Genomic DNA, 12,120 nt, shown 5'->3' on the forward strand with positions numbered 1-12,120 from the left:
GGACAAATTTTCAGACATGGATGCAGCAGGTGTGCCCATAAGAATACACAGTTTTGGAGACAACTACCAAAGGATGAGTAGGTTAAAAATGGCATATGTTGTGCATTTGGAGTAACGTACCATCTAAAAATTAGGTGGAGAGCCTAAAAGAGCATTTTAGTGCTAAAGCAAGCTAAGAGATTCTATCCTTTGACTCTGGTGGTGATGCTGTTGATTTTGGTCCTGAATATTTTTTGATCAGTTCCCACAAGGCGAGGTGAATTCTTAATACCTTTTCCTGACAGATTATGCCATTTCCCAGTTCCTATATTCGGTGTGTGCTAATTCAGAGAATAATTCATTGGCAAGGGCAGGGGGTGATGGTGGTGTTCACTTGAGAATAAAAATGTTCCAAACGGAAGACAGCACCTGCATATTCAGGGATGGGAACCAAAAATATGTTGGGGATTGTGTGAAACTAGAATGATTGGCAAGAGAGTGAGGTTTTGAATTTGTAAAACTGAAAATAAAATTAAACCTTCCTATATGAAGTAATTTTTTTTTTCAGGCTCTTAAATTTTTTTAAATTAAAGCTGCATTTCTAGGTCACAATTATTCTGCAACTTTACAATACCCCACAATTATCAGATCTTTTACACAGCAGCACAATTGCATTATATGTGGAGCACTGACTATAAACGGGATTTCACTGAAGAGAAACCTTCACTTCAGAACACATGTTATGAGAATTTGGGACTGATTCTCCTCTCACAACAGGTTTTCATTCGTGTAACTCCACTGACTTTAACTGAGTTACTCCTCATTTACACCAGTTTAACTGAGAAAAATCAGCCCTTCTGAGACTATGATTTGAAGAGAGTCATTTTTAGAGTCAGATTCGCTTCACCACTAGTGTTATATGCAGATATCTGGACACATTTCCAGAATATTCCGTCTTTGTTCCATCAGGCTTTCTAGAGCACAAATTCGCAGAGATTTTATTCCTTCAACGCTACAGTCCCACTCCCTGATAACTTCTTATGCTCCCAGTTACCCCTCATGTCCCTTGAATGCTTTGCATACTTACTAATAATGAATTCTAACACTTGATACTGATTTTCTATAGTGATAACCTGAAAATAAAAGAAATGGTTCTATTTTCTCTCTTCCTCTGTCCTCATTCTAACAGTGAAGAGCTGACCCCTTCACACCCCCATATTCCTCACCAACTGATAACTACAATTATGCAGAAACCAAATGAGATATTTACCGCTTTCCCTGGATAATTCCACTGTAAATTAACCACCTCGTTGTCAAAGACCACACAAGTTACAACAATCGTTTCGCCTGTTTTATATACAGTTTTAAGGACCTCAATCTCAACTGGCAGCTCTGAAGTAGCTGAGGGAAAAAGAAAGAGAGTGCATCAAGTTTAAAAACCACATGCAGTATATGAATGGTGGACTTCAAGGACTAGATTCCAATTTCATTTACGCAATTATGGCGTAAGCAAGAAGAGAATAAGGCTCAATATTTTTACTCTCCTTTAAAAACTGAAAAAGAGTACCTTTCAAAATGTAGATGAAAAACTGATCTGACTTGAACTCCACTTCTTTAACAGTTGTTTGGCACGTGTATGAGCCTGCAGGAAAATTTCCCAGAAAGCCTTGTTTGCTGTCATAAAAGGCATATACGACCTTGGCTTCACTGTCAACTAAAGCTACTTGAGCATTAGGGTCACTTGTACGACAAGGGATAATGGTGGAATCACCATCTTCTACTAGGATGAATTGATCCTCTGGTAGTAGAGGAACGAAGGGCATATCTGGATCTGTAAAAAAGATAAGTATTTTTATATTATATCATTTTAAGGTGTCCCTAGTACAAGAATGGAGACATCAGCAGATAATTATGCACCTTGATAGAAATGAATATATTTTGTTTCTTTACTTTTCCAGCAATTTCCTTTATCATATGTAAAACCACAGCTATGTTAAAGTCACATACAGAGTCGACACACTCTCACCATAATGACATTTGCCATCTGATGAGACATGTAAGAAGACATCTCAGTAGTCCAACTAGTAGCGAGGATCCTATGTAACAGAAATGTACCAAACTGGGAAGTTTAAGACCTCCAGGAAAAAGAGAAGTGTTATTATTTCCTTTAGATGTGGACAGGGCCGGCACTTCCATTTAGGCAACCCAGGTGGTCGCCTAGGGCACCAGCATTTGGGGGGGTGGCATTTTGCCATCCTCAGTGGCAATTCGGCGGCAGGGGGTCCTTCTGCGCTTCGGGTCTTCGGCGGCAATTCTGCGGCGGGTCCTTCACTCGCTCCGGGACCCGCCGCCAAAGTGCCCCGAAGACTGGGAGCGCAAAAGGACCCTCCTGCCGCAGAATTGCTGCCAACGACCAGGGGCGCGGAAGGATCCCTGCCTAGGGCACCAAAAACCCTGGCGCCACTCCTGGATGTGGATCTAGTGGAGGTTTCCTAATATGTTATTCACAGGGAAAAGGCAAAAAGCCAGAAAACCACTAATGTTTAGGTGTGAAAATTGTTGCCCATTCCTGCGGGATAAAACAAAATTGAAGGGCTGAACTCTGCCTTTTGTTATGCAACCCCACTGAAAACAATTTCCAGCAAAACCTTCAGGGTAGAATTTGGACCTAAAAGTCCCATTTTCCAGCTCAGGGGCCTTTGTTTGTATTTTGGATCTACATTAACTGACAGACACAAAAAGGAGATTAGGCTGCTTAGAATAAATGTCCTGGCTTTCACTGGTGTAAACCACTGTGATAGAGCATGAATAGCCCACGGACCTATCTACACTACCACTTTTGTTGGTATAACTTAATTTGCTCAAGGGTGTGAAAAAACACACTCCTGATGGAAGCACCGGTGTGGACAAGCTCTCCTGTCCACAGAGAGCGGCTACACGAGAGATCTTACAGCAGCACAGCTGCAATTGGTACAGCTGTGCAGCTGTACCGCTAGGCGGCCTAAGGCTGACTCACCATTCTGTGCACTGTGTAAGAGTCCCCACGTGGGGCAAATTGATGAGACAATAGATTAAGTGCCAGGTGATCAACCAGTTAACAAGGTGATTCAGCTTATCAGCCGAGGACAGTGAAGAGAGACAGGAAGAGGATGGAAGGGCTAGAGAAGTCATTGATATCAGGGAGGTGAGAGCTCTCCTCCCTCACATCCTGTGTCTGGAGAGAAGGTAAAAGCCTTAAGCTATGGGGAACAAAAGTTTGTATAGCACATTATAAATAAAGCACATGATGTTGAACTTGCCACAGACGTGTGATTGTAGAGAGGAATCCAAGGTGAGGGAACACCCCAGTCTCCCCATTACAGTCACCCATCACTTCTTTCTTTTATTCTAATTTCTTTTCAACTGTAATCTTAGAGCCCCTGTAATCAAGGGTACACTTTTTAATGATCTTCTCCCTGCCTCTCTTCTAATAAAAAGTATTAGAAACCAAAGACATTGATTGGATTGGTTTTCAGCTAAATTAGTTAGATTGTTATTTAAAAATATTTCTTGCTACATATCTAATTCTATGTATTTCTATGTGCTCATCACCATGGTACCTAGATGTCATTAACTATGGTTGTTCCATGTGGTTTCTCGAATTATGAGGCACAACTATAAAAAAGCAAACAAATCCCCAATATTTTTTAAAACCAACACAATGTACCCAGTTCCAATAGCCGTCCAATCCAAATTTGGTTTAAAATCTAATGCAAAACATACCCAACCTTAAAACAGCAGCTCTGAAAGTGATCATAATCTGCCCCTTCTAAACACACAAATAACTGCGCAAACCTAAGAGTTTGTGAGCCAAGGTTCATCATCAATTTTAATAATGGGAGTATAAACCCCTCCAATGATGGGATTTATAACACACTGGCACGCTCCTTGTAACAACAATCCAAACACAGCACTACAGAACTCATATCCACCCAACTCAGTACATTTGCTTTCCAAACGTAATGAAAAACAGAAAGAGGCTTCACTTAGGTTTTTTTCCTGCTTGTATGGCTATTACATCCTTATGTAACAGTCATAAAGCATACTGGTTTTAAGAAAGAAATTTGCTTTCCCCCACAGCCCTCATAATTTATTGTAGGGAAAGGAATTGCTTTGAACAAAACAAAAAAAGTTCATGGTGGAAACAAATTTTCCTGAAAATTCTAAAATTAGGTGAAAAAAAAGATTAACTTTTCCAACGGTGTCAGCTGGCTCTTTAGTGAAGGAAAAATTACAAGATGCTTATGCCTTGCAGATCTAGTAGGTTCAGGTCTAGGCGACTGTGACAGAATGTACGCCTGTGTCCACACCCTACCCACTGTTGTAATAATCTTTGTATAAAGTATGCCTTGCAAGGTATCAATTGAAAACTCTTTTGCTAGTCCATATTCTCCTGATAAAATATGTGTGACAACACTGTAGGTGAAGTTATAAGATTCCACTGTATGGTGATCTTAACACATGTTCCAAACTAAGGTTGGCAAACTTGTCTGTCTCAAACAAAGGAATGTGCGCTCTGCTTACTTTGCATTTAAGCAATAAAGAAAGTCATCAAGCAGGAAGGGTAGACAAAGAAACCTCAAACAGGTAAGAAAAAGCAGCAGGGAACATCCTTCTCCATAGATTTTTTGTCTCCAGAATCTCAGCTGGAAATGTTTTCCAGGACGGGGACTAACACTATAAAAAGAGACAAATACCCCAGAGGAATCCCTCCTCTTTCTTTCTGTTCATTGCTTAACTACACCAGAAGGGACACAGGAAGCAACCATTGAACTGGTAAAGGGGTCCTGGCCTAAGAAGTTTGGTCAGTAAGACTTCTGACAGCATGTGGTGAGAAAAACTTTGCTTTGAATTTAACATAGTTTAAGTTAGGCATCAGTTGCATCTTATCTTTTCCTTATAACCATTTCTGACTTGCATTCACTTAAAATCTCTCTCTTTGTAGTTAATAAACTTGTTTTATCTAACCCAGTGTGTTTAAATTGATGTGTCTGTAAAATTCCATTTGAGGTCACAAGGTAAGATGAGACTCGGAGGGGAGGAATCAGGGGGGTGATGAGGCTGGGGGGGAGGAATCCAGGGGTGACTAGGCTTGGGAGGGGAGGAATTGGGAGTGACTAGGCTTGGGGGCAGGAATCAGGGGGCTGCGCGCCAAACAGGGGCGGCTTCAGACCCCAGCACTCCAAGCGCGTGTGTGGGGCGGCATGCCAAGGGAGGCACTCTGCCGGTCGCCGGGAGGGCAGCAGGCAGCCAACCTTCAGCGGCTTGCCTGCGGAGGGTCCGCTGGTCCCGTGGCTCTGGTGGACCTCCCGCAGGCACGCCTGCGGGAGGTCCACCGGCAACACGGGACCGGCAACTGGCAGAGTGCCCCCCATGGCATGCCGCAGTGCTTGGGGCAGTGAAATGTCTAGAGCCGCCCCTGGTGGCAAACCGGGGGAAAGTAGCACTCGGGCAAAGGACACCTGGCTCTTCAGCTGCACAGAGCCCAGGTGTCTCCCAGCAGCAGTCGCCGCCGCTGGAGGGGAATCAGACTGCAGCTTGGGGAGGGGAGGAATCAGGGGGTGACAAGGCTTGGGGGGGGAGAGGCATGGGATCCCAGGGGGCAGTGAGTGGCCTGTCTGTATGTTCTAAATAACAGCTGTTTTTCCCCTAGCAAAAACCTCCCCTCTACATCTCCTTTCTATTTTTGCTCATTTTCTCCACTTTATAGTTCTGTTTTTAAAGCCTATATTATCTATTCAGGTTAATCTGTCTCTCTGTTTCAGACAGGATTAAATATGTAACTTATTTTACTTAGAAAAATAACTGGAGAGATAATGGTAAGACTATATCACCCAGCATTCTAAAGAGGATTTGTCCATTACACTTTGTGAATAGGAAAAACAAAACTTGTCTTTGAATTTTATTAACCAATGTAAGTGCTTTTAACACATCAGGAAGAAAGGCAATGACTTTAAGACCTGTTTGCATAATAATGGAAATACTGTGGTTTCTCACTGGCTAACTGTTAAAACATCATTTCTTTTGTTTCCAGCCACTGGCACTAGCTATATAATCCCTTACCCACAATGGTGTTCTGTAACATTTGCCATGGCTACTGTCTAAATTCTTGCCAAGCTTTTCATCATATCAACAGAACAGAGATTAAATTAATGTAACTGCTAGCCTCAATTCATACTAGTGCTTGTAAAAACTGCTTCATCAAAGCACTTAGTTCAATTTTGCAATAAATATCAGAATCCAATAAAGACTATTAAATCTGACTTATTGCCTACATATGTATTATATTTGGAGAAGCAGTCAGCTATTATTCAACACTGAGGTTCAGCAGGGGCTTGTACTCATTGGTGTTCCAAGTCTCCGGCAGCACTTCGGCAGCAGGTCCTTCACTCGCTCCGGGTCTTCACTGAAGGACCCGCCGCCGAAGTGCTGCTGAAGACCCAGAACAAATGAAGGACCTGCCGCCAAAGTGCCACCGAAGACCCGGTAGGGAACTGGTTGTTAAGATTTTGGCAGCTCATCACTGAGCAAAGCAGTATAAAGGTCACCACAGGTTAGAGGGCAGGGGTGACACAGCTACTCATCAGCTTGGATTGTACCCTGGTACATCACAGGAATATTAAAAAAAAACCTTCTTGAAGGAGTCTTCTGATATCTGTCTTCATCTTCCTTGTCCTCGAGCTACTAGTGAGCTATCATACTGTTCAGCAGTGGGCCACTTAGGGTATGTCTACACTATGGGATTATTCTGATTTTACATAAACCGGTTTTGTAAAACAGATTGTATAAAGTCAAGTGTATGCGGCCACACTAAGCACATTAATTTAATGGTGTGCGTCCATGTACCGAGCCTGGCATTGATTTCTGGAGCATTGCACTGTGGGTAGCTATCCCGTAGCTATCCCATAGTTCCCGCAGTCTCCCCTGCCCACTGGAATTCTGGGTTGAGATCCCAATGCATGATGGTGCAAAAACAGTGTCGCGGGTGATTCTGGGTAAATGCCATCACTCATTCCTTCCTCCGTGAAAGCAATGGCAGACATCATGTTCGCGCACTTATATCCCTGGATTGCCCTGGCAGATGCCATAGCATGCAAGCCAGGAGGCCATTTGCCTTTGTCACTGTCACCGATATGTGTACTGGATGCCACTGACAGAGGCGGTACTTACGCAGCGCTACACGCAGCATTCATTTGCCTTTGCAAGATAGCAGAGATGGTTATCAGTCGTTCTGACCGTCTGCCATGCCATTGTAAATTGGCGATGAAATGACGGTTATCATCATTCTGTACCGTCTGCTGCTGTGCATGGGTGCTCTTGGCTGACCTTCGCTGTGGTCCTGCCTGGGGCGCAAAGACAAAAATGGGAATGCTCCCTGGGTCATTCCCTCCTTTATGTTGTATCTAAAAATAGAATCAGTCCTGCCTGAATAATGGGGGCAAGTGTACTAGGAGAACCATGTACCAGACAGCACTAGCCACTCTCTGTGTCAGATCCCTGCAGAAATGATGAGTACATGCCATTCTAGGCGTGCCCTGCAACAACACACCTGTGCTTCCCTCCTCCCCCAACCTCCTGGGTTACCGTTGCCAGAGTCCCTCCATTTGTGTGAAGAAGTAATAAAGAATGCAGGAATAAGAAACACTGACTTTTAGTGAGATAAAATGAGTGGAAGGTAGCCTCCGAGCTGGCTTAGATAGTCCAGGCAGGACATTAAACGTGAGGGAGAATGAACAGCCAGAATCCCGGCTGCCTAATGAATAGTCCAGGCAATACATGAACATTTTCTTTAGACACTGAAAAGTTGGGAGGGCTGATGGGAGCTCAGCCACCAGTCTGCTATGATGAAGACGGTTACGCAAGCCATGTCACTACATCACCAGTACAACAACACCCTCCTACTCTGGGAATGACCGAAGAGTCCATTCCTATTTTTACCCAGGCACCCCTGGCTGACTCACCTGAGGCAGCCAGGAGCACTCACAGGATGATGATTGAGGATGGCTAACCCAGTCCTTCTGTCACTGCACGCTCTGCCACCGGGGAAGAGAGGGGAGAGAGATTGCTGCTGTTCATGGTGCCAACAGCTCCTGGTCGTACCAGCAATCAGTAGACTATACGGTGAGCACCTGAAAAAGGTCAAGAAACGAATTTTTTCCACTTTTCTTTACAGGGGACAGGGGTGGTAAATTGATGCAGAATACCTTGAACCAACCCCAGACAATGTGTTGTCAACCCTACAAGCATTGGGATGCTCAGCCCTAGAGAAACGCAATGCTTTTTGGAGACTGTGGGACTGTGGAATAGTCTGATGTTCCTCGTACCCCCTTCGCCATCCCTCCATGGCATCCCAGTTGGATTCTCAGCTTTCTCGGTTATGCTTTGTCACTAACAGCATTGGTGCTGTGGACTCTGTATCATGGCTCTGGAGATTTTTTTTTTCAAATCTTTAGCATTTCATTCTTCTGTAAACAGAGCTCTGATAGAACAGTTTTGTCTCCCGCAGGTAACAATGATCATTAATAGTCATGTATCCGTATGGTCCATCGCTGGAGCTCTTTTATGGATTTGGACTGTCAATCGGTCTCACTCATGCTGATCAGAGCCTCCAACAGCTGGCCATACAGGATAATGAAATTCCAAAGAGTATTCGCGTGGTCTTTTCCTGTCTAACTGGCGCAGTGCATCTGAGTTTGAGTGCGCTGTCCAGAGCGGCTTCACTTGTGTGCACATGTGAGAATACCGCCCGGTAGCAATATCCGTGATTTGCGGCCACACTAACCCTAATTCCGACATGGCAATACCAATTTCAGCGCTACTCCTCTCGTCAGGGAGGAGTACAGAAACCGGTTTAAAGAGCCCTTTATATCGATATTAAGGGCCTCGTTGTGTGGACGGGTGCAGGGTTAAATTGGTTTAATGCTGCTAAATTCAGTTTAAATGCGTAGTGTAGACCAGGCCTTAGAGCTGACTTGATACTGAGGTATAAAGCCTACAGGCTCTGCCCAAGCTTCAATAACTGTCTGAAGGACAAGTGTTGATGCTGCAAGTTTTTCATAGTAAATGTAGAGGGAAATCATGGAAGAATCATGCTAACCTTGCACGTTATAGTTTATAGAAAACCCAAATGCCATTGCAAAACAGACTTCAGAGTTTTAGGGCACTTCACAAAATCTCTGATATAGCCTCTTTCCCCTTACATAATCTTTTTTGTAGTCCAGGCATCTTTTTTTTTAACTTCACAAACATGTTAAACTTTTACAGGGTGACTTGCAACCTCTTTTCTTTTCCCTTGTTTTCCTGTACTGCTATTGCAGGCTAACCCTCAGAATGCTCACTGCCAGTCTACCAGTCTGGCACTTTGTGTCCCTGCAGTGCTGTCTCTAATCCCCTGTTTCCCAGTAGAGCTCCAGGCAGTCATGTATAATGCTTTACAAAGGCTCTCAATAAAGTTTGTAAAGCCATTTATCTTCACATCCACTCACTCACTCCTCCATCCACCCACTCACCCTCTCCCGCCCACACCAAAATCCCCAGATGCCAAATGTTATAGTCTCTTCCTTTTTAAAGACGTTGGCGCTCATGGATTCATGTGACAGTCAGTCATGACTCAGCCAGTGACTCCTATTAAAGCCATGACAAATGAGTTTAATAGACTTTTGACTCCAACCTCAGAGAATTGGCAGACAGGACATTCTGTGACATCCCTACCCCTGCCCCTAGAGTGTGTGGGGGAAGAGGGGCCAAGGTGGGCACTTCTAAAAGAGAATGGGAAGATTACCAAGTGGGGTGATGTTCCCTGAAATCCCTGTTGGGTGGTGTTCTTATTATTAATAATATAATACCTAACTCGGGAGATTCAAAATGCTTTATGAAGGAGGTCAGTATCATTATCCCATTTTACAGATGGGGGAAACTGAGACACTGGAGGGACATGGCTTGTCCAGGGTCACCCAGAGGGCAAGAGGCAGAGCTGGGAACAAAACCCAGATCTCCTGGGTCACAGTCATGTGCTCTATCCACTAGACTACACTGCCTCATTGGTTTTGCCATTGTCATTTCTTTGGGTCCAATAGATTTTTCCACGGTGCATGAGAGGAAGTTTAGGGGCAGGAAAGGCAGGTCTTGCTGTGAAAATTGTGGCAAATGATGCATGAAAATACCACCTTATTTGCCACACTGGCCCTCACTGCCATTTCTTGTTTCCACCTCTCTTGTAACAGGTGTTCCAATACAGCTACATCTTACTAATCACCTTTGATTCCTACACCCTGTAAATATGTGAGCATCCTCCTGCACTGCAGTTCAAGTTTTCCATCAACTAACACATTTCCACACTTCAGATATTTGAAAGTAGCAATACATAGCCTCTGAGCTATCAGGTCAAATCCAATTTTGGTCAATACAGACCAAGAGCCATTACCATCCATTGACTATATAGTGGTATTCATGAAGTTAGTTCGTCTCAGTACAGGTCCCAAAGAACACATTACACAAGCCACCACCAAATAGTTGGAATTAGTGTTCCCCTGGTTGGAAGCCTTATCAAAGAAGCCAATAGGCATGGAGACAACTATGTGCAGTGTGCACCCACAGAGCTGGTCTCCATGTCTGAGTCGAGGTATCCACTGGGAGAGCACTGCCTTTTTCCTGCGCTTTGTGGAGAGAAAGCTTCAGCCTTCAAGGCTGTCAGTTCACTACCTTTCATGAGAACTAATTCATACCAAACAAAATCAATGTGAAGAGGAGCATGCCCAGCCCAGATCAAGAGGTTGCTCTCCATTTAAATGCTTAATAGGGTTCTTGATATTCCTACACAGCAACCCAGGCAAACCTTTCCGCTGTAACACAGCATAACCCACTCACCAGGCACATAGATGTAGATATCCTTCCCCTCCACCTCTCCATCTTCCTCTTGAGTATGATTGTAGTAACAAGTGTATAATCCAGTATGAGCCGCTGAGGCATTCCCCACTTCCAGCAAAGTCACAAAGAGACCGCTGTTGTTCTCTTCATTTCTAATGTCGACTCTGTGGCCTCCTTCAGCCATTGGGTATTGCCAGGTCACTTCACTGTCTCCAGAGCATTTCAGAGTAAACGAGGCATTCAGCTGCACCACCATTTCATCTCTGTTCGGAAGAACAGTCGGCAATGGAAGCAGGCAAAAAGTTAGCCATGGTCCTGTCAAAGGAAATGAATAAGTAACCAGTTACTAAGCAGAGCATGCTCACCACATAGATGTGAGAAAGGATGAGTGATTTATCTATAAAACAGCCATGTTTATGGACAAACCAGACACACTAATCTCCCTTTAAATGTGCCCTTTTGAAAGCAGCCACTGCATTTCCCTATGGAGGGCAAAATAATTCCTCTTTGAACGTCTCAGACAAAATGCTGCTCATTTCAGTTCAGCCCGACTTGCATCGAGAAATGAAAGACAAAGAGTTGAAATTAGCGATGGCTCTCAACCAAAACCCCAGATCCAAACAGCCTCAGACTCTGGGAGCATTTCGTGCTAGATCAACGCCTGTATCTGAACATTACAGCTGACCTCTATTTCTGCAAAGGGCTATAGAAGTAGCCTGGATACAAACTTTGATTATGTCTCCACTGCAAAAAAACCTGCAGCAGCAAGTCTCAGAGCTTGGCTCTACAAATTTGGACTGCACTATGGTGCTAAAAAGAGCCATGCAGACATTTCAGCTCGGGTTTTTAAGCCCACCTCGAAGCCCAAGCTCCAGCTCAAGCCAGAATGTCTATGTGACTATATTTAGTGCCATGCTGTCAGTCTTGCCAGCCTAAGTCTGTAGACCCAGGCTCTAGGCATTTTGCTGCCCCAAGCACGGCAGGCAGGCTGCCTTCGGCAGCTTGCCTGCAGAGGGTGTGCTGGTCCCATGGCTTCGGAGGATCCTCCACAGGCAAGCCGCTGAAGGCAGCCTGCCTGCTGCCCTCGCAGCGACCGGCAGAGCGCCCCCGTGGCTTGCCGCCCCAAGCATGTGCTTGGCATGCTGGGGCCTGGAGCCACCCCTGTGTAGACCCAAGCTCTGAGACTCACTACTGTGAGTCTGGGACTTGAGAGGGGAGTGGTTGCAGTGTAGACAT

General features: G+C 44.5%; 1 protein-coding gene across 1 annotated transcript in view; it reads right to left on the minus strand.

Moving 5' to 3' along the window:
- PDGFRA (platelet derived growth factor receptor alpha) overlaps window positions 1-12,120 on the minus strand; it is a 61,917-nt gene that overhangs the window by 36,143 nt on the left and 13,654 nt on the right. Inside the window, exons 3-5 of the mRNA XM_032774239.2 lie at window positions 10,885-11,199; window positions 1,547-1,810; window positions 1,250-1,380 (exon numbers count right to left, since the gene is read on the minus strand). Coding sequence (XP_032630130.1) covers window positions 1,250-1,380; window positions 1,547-1,810; window positions 10,885-11,199 — 710 coding nt within the window. The remainder of the gene's footprint in view (window positions 1-1,249; window positions 1,381-1,546; window positions 1,811-10,884; window positions 11,200-12,120) is intronic.

This window comes from Chelonoidis abingdonii, chromosome 5 (assembly GCF_003597395.2).
Source record: "Chelonoidis abingdonii isolate Lonesome George chromosome 5, CheloAbing_2.0, whole genome shotgun sequence".
Lineage (NCBI taxonomy): Eukaryota > Metazoa > Chordata > Testudines > Testudinidae > Chelonoidis > Chelonoidis abingdonii.